General features: G+C 35.7%; 1 protein-coding gene across 1 annotated transcript in view; it reads left to right on the top strand.

Moving 5' to 3' along the window:
- LOC133516017 (lachesin-like) overlaps positions 1 to 15,008 on the top strand; it is a 63,432-nt gene extending 48,424 nt beyond the window's left edge. Inside the window, exons 5-10 of the mRNA XM_061848692.1 lie at positions 1,382 to 1,510; positions 4,348 to 4,485; positions 7,261 to 7,410; positions 7,647 to 7,715; positions 10,128 to 10,214; positions 12,265 to 15,008. Of these exons, the coding sequence (XP_061704676.1) occupies positions 1,382 to 1,510; positions 4,348 to 4,485; positions 7,261 to 7,410; positions 7,647 to 7,715; positions 10,128 to 10,214; positions 12,265 to 12,356 (665 nt within the window). The 3' untranslated portion in view covers positions 12,357 to 15,008. The remainder of the gene's footprint in view (positions 1 to 1,381; positions 1,511 to 4,347; positions 4,486 to 7,260; positions 7,411 to 7,646; positions 7,716 to 10,127; positions 10,215 to 12,264) is intronic.
- The last annotated feature ends 274 nt before the right edge of the window (positions 15,009 to 15,282 follow it).

The following is a 15,282-nucleotide window of genomic DNA, read 5'->3' as shown; positions in this document are numbered from 1 at the left end:
ACGAGGGCAACTCGAAAACCCTCTACCTCACCCTCGATTGCATAATCGAAGCGCGAATATTATCAGCCCGTCTCTGTCCTAAAATATATTTCTAGAAGGGGATAAAGCGAAGCTATTTTGTTGAAGTGAATTTCTGGGCAATGGTTCGGGAAAGACCTTCCGGCGGAATGAGGACGACTTGAAGCGATTGTTTCGCACAATAAGACCAAATTGTACAATCATCGCATAGCAGAAATATTTGCACAATTGAATCAACAATCGAGATAGATAGCACTAGAATATGTGGTTTATTAATATCTTCAGGTACCTATCTATTTACTTTGGTGTTTACGCTCGAGATTCGTTTCATGCTGTGATGTATAGTTGGCATTTATTTGTAATGAGTTTAAATGCACGCTTAATATATACCAAGCAATACTAAATTATGTTGCAATTTGCAATGATTTTTTTGTTTTTTGTACAGTCAGCAGCAGAGGTACCTTAATAATCAATGTATTGTAATGAAATTCGCCCTACTTTGTAGGGTTCCGCAGAAAAAAACTATAAAGGTTCTAACCCTCCTCTGCAGCTTGATTCGAAGACTAGAAGTTTATAATATGGCATAAGAATAGATATTAGTTACGGTAAAAAGGGTGAATTTGTTTCCCGTTTATATAGGTGGTTTGCATAGTTTTTAGGGTTCCGTAGGGTCAAACGTACCCTAACGTTAACGGGACCCTATTACTGAGACTCCGCCGTCCGTCCGTCCGTCTGTCACCAGGCTGTATCTCATGAACTCTGATAGTTAGCCAGTTGAAATTTCTACAGATTATGTATTTCTGTTGCCGCTATAACAACAAATACTAAATACAGAATAAAATTAATATTTCTTTCCTATCTCGAGGTTCTCATCCAATCACCGAAGTTAGCTTTTTTAAATAAGTATGTCTGAAAATTGTAGTAACAGCAGTAACAGCAGCGATCAGATGAGTCAAATTTTATATTTCGATATCGATAAGATGACAGTTGTCATACGCAAAAACTTAAATACAAACATAATGTATATAGCGACTTCTACAAAACTGATGGGGTACGCAAATTTGTATGCAGTTTATAATTCTTTACACATTTTTAGAGGCATATTCAGACTTTTAAAATCTTCTCAAATTGAAACTGATATTTGTACATATCTCTCACATCAATATAAAAGTACGAACGACAAAAATAATCAAAATGTATGGAAATAAAAATCATACTAAAACAGACATGAACTAACAAAAATCTATGTAACCGTGAGCTTCTCATTTTGGTATGGAATTTTCAATAGCACATAATTGAGTAGTGTTTCATGGTAACAGTTCCTAGAGCTTCTATTTAATGTTAATTTTTTTTTGGTGTGCAGTGAACGTCGTGGACGGAGAGAACCTGACAATATCGAAGGTATCGCGACTGCACATGGGCGCGTACCTGTGCATTGCGAGCAACGGTGTTCCACCTTCTATCAGCAAACGCGTCATGCTCATGGTGCAATGTAAGTCATAATCCTTATGTGTATGTTTTTGTACTTCCTGCTTATTAAGCATTACACTAAACTCTCCCGCCTATTGGTGGACAAAATAATGATATATGGTAATATATTTAGCTTTGACAGAAATAAATAATAAATAACTTAGACCATATAGGTAGGCAGGTACATAAATTAATTGCAGAGAAGGCGTCAAGACGTAAAGCTTTAAATAACAGTATATTCCTAAAGTGGTTAAAGGAGTTGTATAATACAGCTTCGTGAAAGTCACCTGCTGCTCCGTCGGTGGGTAGAGGAGTAAAAAATAGTTATTTGTTTTACAAGGGGGCAAAGTTGTTGTTTAACCGCTCGTGCTAATATTGATACTCGAGCAAGCGAACGATTCCAAAATTGAACCACGAGCATAGTGAGCGGTTCGAGAAATGGAATCTTGAGCGTTGCGAGGGTTTCAAGGCACGAGGATTAAACAAACTTTGCCTCAGAGTGAAACACAAAATTTTCCACCACACCAACGCGAAGAAACTATTCTATAAAATACCAAAATAGTCAAATTAAATCAAATCCAAATGAATGTAATAATACAATTATCATTCAAAATCATCATTTAAAAGTCAATTGACGACCGGTTTGGCCTGGTGGGTAGTGACCCTGCCTACGAAGCTGATGGTCCCGGGTTCAAATCCTGGTAAGGGCATATTTCGTGTGATAAGCATGGATATTTGTTCCTGAGTCATGGGTGTTTTCTATGTATTCAAGTATTTATAAATATTTATATATTATATATATCGTTGTCTAAGTACTCTCAACACAAGCCTTATCGAGCTTACTGTGGGACTTAGTCAATTTGTGTGATAATGTCCTATAATATTTATTTATTTATTATTTATTTATTATGCTACTAGCTGACATAAGGAAACAATTCAAAATTTGTATCTGATTACTTTGCCCACATGTGGATAAAATGCAACATTCTCATTAGTTTTTGAACAATCAAGAGGGTCTTTACCAGTTGGTGTGGTGAAACAATTTTTTCCCAACTCGCAAAAAAATATGCGATTTTGAAGGAAGTTATCAGTCTGTAATTTGATAAATCAGGGGGAAATACTTGACTTGTCTGAAAGTCCTATGTCCCCTCGGTGGGGCAGAGAGCGGCCACAGTGCGCCGCCATCTCGTTCTGCCTTGGGCTGATTGCTGCGGCTCGGGCCATGATAGCCGGAATGCCGTCAACTCGGATGCCTCTGAGCTCCGCCAGGTTTGTTTGGGATGGCCCGCTCCTCTCTTGCCTCGCGAGGTCCATTCTAGGGCTTGGCTCAAGGGGGAAATAATTAAACATATGATATTTAATTCTACATATTTGGCCGGCTCCCGTTTCTTAAACCAACAACGTTGTGGCAGCTGTACTTCACAATGCTTCTTTATACAAATCCTCTGACCGCTTTACGAGTTATTGTTTGTCCATTCCACTCTTATATCAATACGTTTATTATAATTTTTATAGATAATGTTTCTACGAATAACATTAAGTCTCGTAACATGGACCAAAATTTATATCCGAGTTAGGTTTTTATTTCCACCTATACTACCGTTAACGATCATTTAATATCACCTCGCTTGCCCCGGTAATTATTCTCATCAGTATTTTCAATAAATGCGCTATATGAAAAGCCGGTGAAGTTCTCTTGAATTATTGATATAGTATGAAATTTATAATATCGAAATCAACAACATTCTTAATCGAATAACTTTCGCTCTAAACACGTGCATGGTAATACAAATGAGTTTTATAATTTAATATTGGAGATTCATTTGCCGTTTAGCCGAACAGCGGCCACGAAGTCACGGAGTGAATGAAATAAATATCAATTAGCAGTTTAATGTAAAGACTTCCGCGCGTCACTCATCGCGAATGAAGGTCGTAAAACAGCAGCCAAGCAAATTGTACCAATATCACTTCCTCATCAGGAAGAAAGAAAATGCCCGCACATTTTGCCCGCCCCATTAACTTGGCCTCAAATTCTTCCGTTGGTAAGTACGTGAGCATTTTCACGTCGTTTTCTTTTGGCGGGAGTCAGCGTTCAGAAATATTATTTTTCTCAGGGCGGGCGTCGTTAACGAGTATTTACGAGGACACGGCGTCTCTACCTGACGGCGCCTTCGCCGGATCGGCCGTAATTGCGCCCAATTAGAGCATTATGCTGACGTGAATACGGTACGGACGCGATAATGGCGATACTATCTCTCGCGCGCCCGCGCCGGGCCCGCCCGCGTTCGCCCCCGAAACCAATGACTCGCTGTCTTTCCCTTAATTCACATTCCGCATCTCGAGTATTCTCGAGCTCGCAACCTACGACTCTCTTCATTTCCACGGGTATACGTAAAACGTTCACGTAATTTTTACTCGATTAACCAACGCAGCGGCTTTCTGAATTAAAATCACTCCGAATGCTTGATACTCGTATATAGGAGTCTAAGTTATAAATGAACAGTCGTTATATTTCTATAACAACTATAAAATATTTGTATTTCTTTAATTTTTAAGACAGTAGGGTAACAAAATATAATTATTTATGTGCTCAAGCAAATATCGTTACTAATTAGGTACCATATATTTTTTAAATTTACATCTGACATTTGACACACTATAATTTTAATTTGACATTTTATATCTACAAATGTTAAATGTACATATATAATCAAATCGAATAATATATTTTATATACTACCTACACATAACTTCAACTTCGCAATTCTACATCTGCGACATTGTACCTATATTCGAAAATCAATTAAAAGACGCGACGAAAGTACGGAGTAAATGAATAATAAAGTAACATGTGCGCAGTCCCACCGATGTTATCGATCCCGAACCAACTGGAAGCCGCCTACGTGGGCCAAGACGTGGTGCTGGAGTGCCACACCGAAGCCTACCCCTCCTCCATAAACTACTGGACCACTGATCGCGGAGACATGATTATATCAGGTATTATTATATCTTTTAACTATAGTATGTAGACTATCTCTCGTATGTATTATTCTACAAGCAGCAGAAAAAATTATAAGTGAAGCAGACGAGCCCTACTTAGTATTGATACGATTAGTTGGCCCGCCTATATATACTTAAGCTTATTTTATCATTTCTGTAGGTATTGTGGAGTGTACTCGTAGTTAAGCCTATCGCTTAGAAATTTGCTTATTTGACACAAATGTGGAAGTGCCAATGTAATCTTTGTGTTTTCATAGGAATTTGATTTGTGGCACTGCCATATTCGGTCACAGCAGATTTTGTTGAGAGTTAGCTTAGTCCGGCTGTAATAATCCGACGCTATGGCAATTTTCGTCTATTTATGTTCGGCTATAAATTTCGTCTATTTATGTTCGGCTATAGGTAAAAAAATATTTTATCGTGACAAATATATGCGAAATATCACGAGTGCCGAAGCTCATATAGGAGAGTCGTGTATACAACGTATCTTTATTCCTTTTACACTTATTTGTAGATATACCATGTAGCTTTAATGACATTGATTTACTTATTTTATTAATTGCCACAAAATATAGGCATCACGTGGCAACAGTGATAATTGTGTCACGGCCTCAGAACCCTTGTCTTCACAATCTGATTAAACTAGACAACTGCCAAATGAGAAATAAATTTATACCACGTACATGAGAGAGGTTTTGGAATACTTTATATAAAAGATTTACATATTTTGCAATTCCATTTTCTGAGATGAACTTTTACACCTTGTGTATATTTGCTTTCTGAATTAATAAATGCGTATTTCGATTTTACATAGTTGGCTATGCGTTAGAATGCTGTACAAAAACAAACTTTATATCATTATCTTCCTTTAAATGATTTTCAAAAATGGTTAATTTCATCGAAGGTTCATTGCACAGGTTTGTGCTTTTTGACGTTGCCATGCAAAATTGCTTCCATTTTTAAACCATTCTGCAATAAGCACGTGCTACGCAGTATCTAATTTAACACTGATTAACGGAGATGTTGTTTATGGCAATGTTTTCTGAAATATAATACTACAAAGGAAGTTTACTCAAACCGCCATTTTGTATTTGTTTACAACTGCTCAACTTTCCTTGACGTGATTTTAATTTACAGAAAATTAATGATTATTATCGAATTACAAAATTGCTTCCATTTTTAAACCATTCTGCAATAAGCACGTGCTACGCAGTATCTAATTTAACACTGATTAACGGAGATGTTGTTTATGGCAATGTTTTCTGAAATATAATACTACAAAGGAAGTTTACTCAAACCGCCATTTTGTATTTGTTTACAACTGCTCAACTTTCCTTGACGTGATTTGAATTTACAGAAAATTAATGATTATTATCGAATTACATAAAAGTTCCGAAGATTTGATTACAATTACTCCAGAATCGAAACAATGTCTCAGCCGTCGGTCGTTGATTCGTTGTTAATAATTTAACACCTTGTATTTTTCGTTATAAAAGTATGACAATGTAAATCGTAAATTTTGTTCTAGCAGGTTTTGCCCATTGAGAAACCATCAACATGCTCGTATGTGTATACATAACGAATACAGATTTGGAGATGTTTACCCTCCATGGCAGGACGGCTCCACACTAATAAGATAAATTGGAATATAACTTAATTTTATCAGTGCCTAGTTATACAAGGTGATTCAAGAGACATGACAAGCTACTTTTTAATACCAGCATTAGTGGATTAACGCATTTTTTAAAGTTTATTTATAATTTATTTACGACATAGATACATGGCCACGCTATAATTAGAATCCTTCCATCAAATACTACTAATACGTGAAAAAGGTCAGTTTGAATGTCATTAGTCTGGTTACTTTTTGGGGTTCCGTACCCAAAGGGTAAAACAGGACTCTATTACTAAGACTCCGCTGTCCATACGTCTGTCTGTCTATCTTTCCGTCTGTAACCAGGTTGTATCTCATGAACCGTAATAGTTAGACAGTTGAAAGTTTCACAGATGACGTTTTCTGTTGCCGCTATAATCTACAAATCCAAACAAATCTATAAAACAGAATAAAATTAATATTGAAGGGGGCTCCCATAAAACAGATATGATTTTTTTTCCGTTTTATAGATAATGGTACAGAACCCTTCGTGCGCAAGTTCGACTCGCACTTGGCCGGTTTTTAATTCAATAATCAAGTGTGTCAAGTTGTATTTTATTCAGAATCGATAACTATGCTATCGTGACAGTTAAAGAGGTTTTATCTTCAGTAATAAGGTGTTTTAGGGTGACCACGATGGTTAAAAGCCTTTACTTAACAATAAGTTAAAAAACAGGAAACATGTGTGATTGTTTTATTTGAATATACTAGTCCACGATCTGCTAACATTTACTGAATGAATAAAGTTGGTCCTGCCCACGTCTCGTGAATCACCTTTATAATATACAAGGTGGCCAAAAAATATGTGCATTCCCGTTGTCAGGGAGGTTTTGGGCTTATACTGAGCAACTTTTACTATAAGGCTACCCCGAAATCGCGAAAAAAAATCTTGACTGTTTCATACATTTTAGCTGGTCCATTTTCTATGGGAGGGAAATGTTATTTTTTTCGCGATATTGGGGTTGGTCCAATAGTGAAAGTTGCTCAGTATAAGCCCAAAACCTCCCTGGCAACGGGAATGGACATATTTTTTGGCGACCTTGTAGATCCTCATGTTTAGTTCTTATCTATCATGTAGTGCATCCCCCGCGATTTTAATTATTTTTATTTGTCAACAGGAGTCAAATACATCACAAATCTAATTGACGAAGGATACAGCAGGAAAATGAAGCTAACGATACGAAAAGTATCATCCAGGGACTTCTCATCATACCGCTGTGTGGCTAAGAACTCGCTCGGCGAAACTGATGGAGTAATCCGACTAGATGGTTTGTACTCTAAATAAGTTAATTTATTCAAACTTTATATTCTCAAGACAGAAGCAAAATCCACAACGCAGGCTTCGCCAGTATTCCCCCAAATACAATCGTATAAATTTTATAAAAAAAAAAAAAGTTTTCTATGAAAATCTATTTCATTGGAATTTGCAAATTTGCTCTAAGAGCGGGTTTAAGTGTACAAATCTATTTTAATGATCTCGCACTTATCATTAAATTTTCTTCAGAAATAACTGCTCCACCCACGACGAGCACAGCTGTTAACTACGTCCCTACGTCTTCGGATAAGAAAAAAGGTAGGTATAACGGACCAATATTTTGTATAAAACATTGTACCGAAGCTCGGAGTGACGAAAAAAAATATATTATTTTTTTGAAAGTACATATCTATATCTTATGTTGCGTTGCAGATCTATTAGTTCTATTACAATAAAAATGTGTTGTTATGTGTATTTATCTACACACATAATCATGCTTGCCTTCAAAATTCGTAAAAAGCCAACATTAATATAAACTGTTTTGTTAAAACAAATTTCTTATCTGTGAAAATATTATGCTTCATTCAGCTTTATATCAAAATCGATTTGTTAATGACATTCAAATTTCGAACGTCTCTGAAAAAAAAAACAATTCGATTTGTCCTCTATTCTAATATCAGTCGAGAAGACGTTTTGTACCAATGTCAATGGCATACAATTTTGACAAATCTCGCATGTTAGTTCCTATCGAACGATAAGGAAATCGGCCTCCGACTCTAGTTTGTCTCTGAATTAAAATGCGTGAAATGCGTGAAAATGTTTTCAGTTGCCGCCATTTGACGTACAGTTTATCTTTCAGTTAGTTTTAATATTTTACTTTGATACCAGCCCATTAAGATCAGCAGAATAGCAGCATAAAAATGTAATAACTAGGTTTTAGCGTTGCCATAGATTATTTCCTTTGTGATTTCATCACCCTAGACCCAACCAGAACTATCGAAAGAATCAGTGTACAGGGAGAGGGATTCAGTGATGAAAATATTTACTGTTGTATCTCCTGTGACGCTTTACTTTAATTTAACTATTAAAAAAAAGAAAGTTTAGTTTTTTATTTTATAAAAGCATAACATCCTAAAACATAGGAAGAAGTAAAATTGTCTCAGAACACGATGTTGAACTGCAAGAAGCGGAGCGGATGTGGCTTCCGACGGAGTGATTGTTGCCCAAACTAAACACGGTCCGTGCTAAGATGGCTTCAGATCACGCACGTTGATAAGAATATGGCCTAGTTTTAAATAAACTTTTACTTATCAGAGATTTACTGGACATGTATTTCATTATTTGCTCAAATATATTCCGACTCTGCAAAATAAATAACTTCCGATCGAATTGGTTTCAAAGGACTAATTAAGGCATCGACATAATTTATGCCGTAACGAAAGTTTTTAATTAAACCCTCGGAGGGCTGATCAGATCCGTGAGGTCAGTGTATGTTGTGTGGTTAAATTTTTCATAAGTTCGGGATCTTTTTGTTTCCGACAGAAACTACGTATTGTTACATAAGTTTCGTAACACAATGTTCGTTGTAAACCGCTATTATGAAGAAGTCTACTGAAGTACAAAATTCAACCATCCCTACACGTCTTTTATACATTCATTCATCGTGATCCTGCACCCGACCGGATGGAAAAGGTGGATTTTGTATTTATTGGTTTTGCCGCCGCGGCCCAATGCTTCCGTACAATTGGGTCGTTAGTAATATTATTGTGGGAAAAGCGATTTTGTTTGCGCTTTGACTTCCAATGTACCGTTTATTGTTATAGATTTGGGCTTTCCTTTATACTCTTTATAGCATCGTATGTTATGTGCGACTTGAAAGCCCACTTTCATAGACCTTCATAAATATGACGCAATAATTTTCCGGATCGTTTTTTACGACTTAGCGACATTTCTAATAATAAGACAATATAAGCCTTACTTTACCTTAGGGTTCCTCGCAGTTAATAGCAAAGAGCATATAATCACTACGTTCTAAGAGACGGAACTTCATACTACGTACTTAAGTGTCAAACGGTTTGGTTTGACGTCTGACGAACGAGAGTTATGCCTACCAACATAATGAAAATTAGTTTATGGAAAGTAACGGCGTTTACATTCGCGGTAAACTCTCTCACGCGAATGTAAATGCGCCATAAAAATAGTGAGTTACCGAAACGATAAAAACTATTGCTGTGAAAAATCGATAATAGTGAGATCCCGGTTTATAGTTTTAAAGGCTCCGTCTCAAGGATGACAAACGCAAGATTTTTTACTAGCCCCCGCTGTCTGTCTGTCTGTTTGCCGGTATCTAAAGGAACGTAATTATGTAGATTGTTTCACAGGGTTTGTGTGGTGTGTAATACGGGTTGGGCCCCATATAAAAACATGTTGTTATCTCTAGGTATAACAGTAAAACATAAGCCTCAAACTGGGGGTTATAATAAATAAAACACATATATTACATTGCATGACAACAAATAAGTACCGGATAAAAAGTGTATAAGTTAGTCATTATTAAGGACAGAAGTATTTGTTTTTAAAGATTAATTGATAGAACAGAACCTCCGCAGCGCGAATATAGCTCTCACTTGACTGGTTGTAACATAAATTGCCTTTATATTTCAAAGAATGTACTTAAGTAAGACTACTAAAGCCCAATCTGAATTCTTATTAAAGTGCATGTATTTTTAGGTAAAAATAAAAGTCGCTGGCGAGATGGCTCTGCCGAAAACAGGGTCATAGGAGATTACGAGGTTGAGGAGTGGAAAGATTCAGGAGGTAAGTGGGTACCGTTTTAACATTTACTAGTCCGGGTCATTTCCCTAAAGGATTTCAAAAGTATAATCCCATCCGGCAGAAAGTGGCATGCATGTATCTTATGTAGGTAAGAAACAAATAGATGGGGAAGCAACTTGCCAACTGGATGCTTCGCTCCATGCTCTCCCACTTTTCTGTATCATTTTCCAATTTTTCATTGATTTTATTATAGAATAATGGCTAGAGTTACAATCAAACTTTTAATTAACAAAATATATTGTCCGTTAAATTTCTACAATAGTTACCTTGAAAGTAATGACTTACAAGTTTTCAAGATATGCAAAGTGCAAATTTGTAATATTTTGGCAAGATATATTTTTCTGTTTTACAGCACAGAAGAGCTAATACAAAGCCTCATTTGGTGCTCTTTTAAAGTCTTAGCCCGCCTATAACCCGTCTCTTAACAAACCAAGACTTGGTTGTTTGATATTTCTAAAGTGGCCATATTGTCTTGTATGGAAGAAATTAATTATTCGTCAAAATTTGCACCTTGCATAATTTGAAAATTCTAATTCCTGCAACATACTTAAAAGGCAACAATTCATCGTAGAATATTTAAAAACTGCAAAATGGGACACAAAAGTGGAAGAAAAGGGGAAAGCATCCACTTGACAAGTTGCCTCCCCTTCTACTTATTTTTTCTTTCCTAAATAAGCCATATGCATATCAATTTTCATGCTTTCTTCCGGTGGGTATTGTACTTTGATTCAAATCTAATTAAAATATATTAAGACTTAAATACAACGCCTCTAACACTACAACGGTGGTTTCGGTGTTAGGTACCTACTCAGCGAAAAGGAAATATCTTAAGAACTACCAAACGTCATCGGAATGGGTTACTATCAAAACGACTGAATCTCAAAATGATCTGTGTAGCATGAGGTCCAGAACGCAAAACGACCACAGTATCAAAAAGCCTATATCTCATAATAGCATGGTAGCAAAACGACTAACGAGTAAAAGGCCTTCGTCTCAGAATAGCTTAGTATCAAAACGACTTGTTCGCAAAACGACCACTCCGTGGAACGTCTACATCTTTAAATGCCTTAATAGCAAAAGGACTGGACTTTAATGGGAGTGCTGCAAATAATAGTGTTGGATATCCCAATAAAGGGTAACAATATTCGGTCTGCTTGCTAGTGCATTAAGACCGAGTTATATTGTTTAAACTACACACAATCACACACAACTAGAGATATTCATTCTTTATTCATACCAAAGCCAAGGGACAAGTATGTGACTGAATAATTTGCCTGTTTTTATTCTAGAGTTGCTTTATATTTTTCTATTTCTTTCCAATGTTTAGTGTATTTTTTCCATTCCTTTTTGTCTACTATATGTACATATCCTATACATTATGTACGTATTTTTATTCTTTGTCTTCTGGGTTCTTCTTGTTGTAGGGCAATTTTGGCTATTCGGTGATAGTCAGTATTATTGTCTTTTAGCCGAATTGCCCGATAAATTTATTGCTCAAAGCAATGTTGTGGCTAATGTAGTGTATAAGTAAAATGGTTACAAGTAATTAAATTACCAGGCAACTCGGCTAAAAGACAATAAAACTGACTATCACCGAATAGCCAAGATTGCCCTACATGTTGCTGCATTTGTCACCCTGTCTCTTTCTTCTCTTAATTACCCAAAGAAAAAAACTTTCTACTTTTTAGGGTTCCGTACCAAAAAGGTACAAAAGGAACCCTTATGGTGCGACTGCATCTGCATCCGTCCGTCTGTCTGTCACATTGTTAAATATCTCGAAAACCACTAAGCTTTCGATTTTAAAAAAATTGAATAGTTATGAAAAACGCTAACCTAGATACATTGATAGTATTTTTAGGGTTCCGTAGCCAAATGGCAAAAAACGGAACCCTTATAGATTCGTCATATTTATTAACTATTTAAAAAGATTTATCATGATCATGTTAAAGGTAGAGGGACTGAACGCGCAACTTAAGCAGTTTTTGTGTTAATATCTAACAAAAACTTCTATATTTTTATATAATTATGCCAGGTACTGATTACGAGTCCACACAATCTTCGAATTCGTCACAGCGTCGTTGCGGAGTCGTCGCAGTCGTGGCAGCGCTGCTAGTGACCAGCTGACACGCGCTCGCATCCACGACATCGTGCCAATACCAGACGCTGTGCTAAATGAGATACGATATCTTGGATAAGTCTATTTGCTATTTGTATAGTATATTACTTTATATTATTTGCAAACTTACGTTTCATTGAGAGGTCTAGCCGGTGTAGTAAAAAAAAGTGAGTTTTTAACCCTTTATATAGTAACGGTCTCAAAAAAGACAAGCGTGTAACATTTTTTTCTTAATACAGAATTTTTAGGGGTAGGTATAGAATGGCAAAAAGGCTTGAATTGGGGATTTTTTCAGTCTTGCCCGTTAAAGGGTTTAATAAAGTATAAATACCAGCATCAAATTATAATTTTCGTGAATATTGCTCATAGAAATAAAGGGACACGCCGCATGCTGTCCCATAATTGGTTTTGCACATATATATTTTGACATTTATTTTGCTGTTCTAGAAAAGTATCGTATGCATATAACGGCGTGTTACCCGAGAGTTTTATGGACTTATAGTATAGGTACCCGTAGTGACGAGTAACTCTTAAAATTTTCGGGTCTGTTATTATAAAAGTCAGTTTTGTAACTTCGACTGTTGCATTTTTAGAACTCATTGTAGCTGCTGCATAAACTATGTTACAATACATAATGTGCAAATCAAATCTATGCAGCAGTCCGTTGTAATTGTCAGCAGCAGCAACAAGAACTGCGTAAAGTTGTTTTTATTAAAATTACTTATTTAAAACATAATTTTAAAAGATATATAATTTCAAATCACAAAGTCATATGAAATCTCCATCATAGATTTAAGAGTAATGGTCATAACATGGACATCGAATCCTAAAAAAACGTTGTTTGTTATTATTTACTTTATACGAAATCTACATTAATATTTTTATGAAAATGTAACTAGTGATGTCATTAGTGTAAATATATTTTTATTGTAATGATATTATTACCCGATAAAACAAAGACTGATAGATGTATATGATAAATGTGCCATATCTAATGAATAAATAGCGTCGCTAATGGTAGTTACTACATAGGTCTACATTCATGGAGTAGTTATACTTGACATTTATTTTCTGCTTATACAATCGCATATAAAAATTGTAAACATGTATTTTAGAACTTCCCAGATGTACTGACAATGTCAAAGACGGTTTCCGAGAGGTTTCAAGTTACTATGAAAAATATCCAAATTACTCCAAGTGTGCCGCCTATTAGTACATTGTGTATTCAGGGCGGTTAACAAGAATTTACGAACAAGTGTTAATTTAAACCTGAAGCCGAAGGCGAGGGCTCCATTAACACGAGTTTGTTGTTCTTTTACCGCCCGTAGCACACACAATGTTTTTCATCACACTTGTGGGGAAAAAACCACGTTTTAAGTGAAATAATTCTTAAATACGGTGACATTTCAACAACATTTGTCCGCCATATTGTAATTTTTGACAAGTTAGGCATCGAAGGCACAAACCTATCGGGCGTTCAGCCACAGTTTGAAATTGTGTAAAAATATTTGAAACGGCTATTAAATTAATCAAATTAAATATTACACACAAATAAATATATATAATTTATACACAAATAAAAATGTAAACGTAAGTGTTTTAAAAAAAACGAATTATATCTACTTGAAAAAAACATAATGCCCAATATGCCCATTGGCGTAATGCAATAAAAAAATTACTCCCGTTGGCATAATTATGCTATTATTAATACGCTCATTCCATCTCAGTATGCTGGCATTGGCGTATACGAGCAAGTGTGATGAAAAAATATTAAAAGTGTTCCTTCGATTTCTCCAAGACCCATTCATCTTAATATAAGGACAATGGGACCAACTGTGAAGTAAAACAACTGTGAACAAAAAATAATTTTCTGAATCGGTCCAGCCATCTTTGAGAAATCGGGGAGCAAAAAGATCCCATAAAATTGGGGAACTCCTTGTTCTTGGAGTCGGTCAAAATTTTAATTGTAGTTAGGTACGATGCCAAAAATAGAGCTGTGCAAAATGTGGCATGAGTTCAGTGATAGAGTACTCCGCTAAAGTATAACAAGTCCGGATTGAAAACGCTTCTTAATAAAACCCAGACCCAGCTAGGGCGGCAGAGCCTTAGGTGATGATAATAAGGACCTCCACGAGGCTAGTTTATATCATCCCTACGCATATCATACGCATAATTTATTATTTTACCGACCTTAAGTTGTCTTTAAACATTAAATGTAATTATAGATTATTATTGTAAATACATAGACGCTGTAGTATGTATATAATGTAACGACATTATAACTAAATGTGTGTATATGAGCATGCCAATTAAAATCAATCCTTTTAAGTGTATGCAATTACTATAAGTGAATAAATACTTTGTAAATATCATCCACATGTGCAATAAAGACAATATGGCGTGCTTTGTAAAATAAATACAAAATATAGAATATGTGTAAATTATAACAATAACAATAAAGCTTACGTGTGCTAATTCTGTCAAAGTTGATGTTAAGTTTACTCAATGTTAGAAACTCGATAAAGTATGGTATGCATCAGTCCTTAAAACACAATGGTATATCTCACTGGCCAGTTCATATTAATCATTAAGTAGTATATTGTATCGTTATAGTAGAACTGTTCTTGTAAAGTATTATAAAAATAAATGAAACCTTTTTATAGCTGTGCTATTATTTCTTAACCAGATCCCCAAACAATGAGAGGCTTATTGATTCAAGAGTGGAAGTCAGTTAATCTGCAGGCACATAAAGTACGCGAGATGACAACTACAAAGCGCTAGAGCTTATTTTGTATAGAGTAATGTGCCCGGAAGCAGTATTCAAGCGGCCGACTTTAATGCACTTACCGGCAAGTCACACAAACTGACGAGTAGAATGTGGCTCCAATTTTAAAATACAGAAGAGTACCTATCGTTGTTATTTTCGAAACACGT

This window comes from Cydia pomonella, chromosome 3, assembly GCF_033807575.1.
Source record: "Cydia pomonella isolate Wapato2018A chromosome 3, ilCydPomo1, whole genome shotgun sequence".
In the NCBI taxonomy this organism is placed as follows: Eukaryota; Metazoa; Arthropoda; class Insecta; order Lepidoptera; family Tortricidae; genus Cydia; species Cydia pomonella.
The sequence above is the reverse complement of the archived record's forward strand: the minus strand, read 5'-3'. Positions and strand labels throughout refer to the sequence as shown.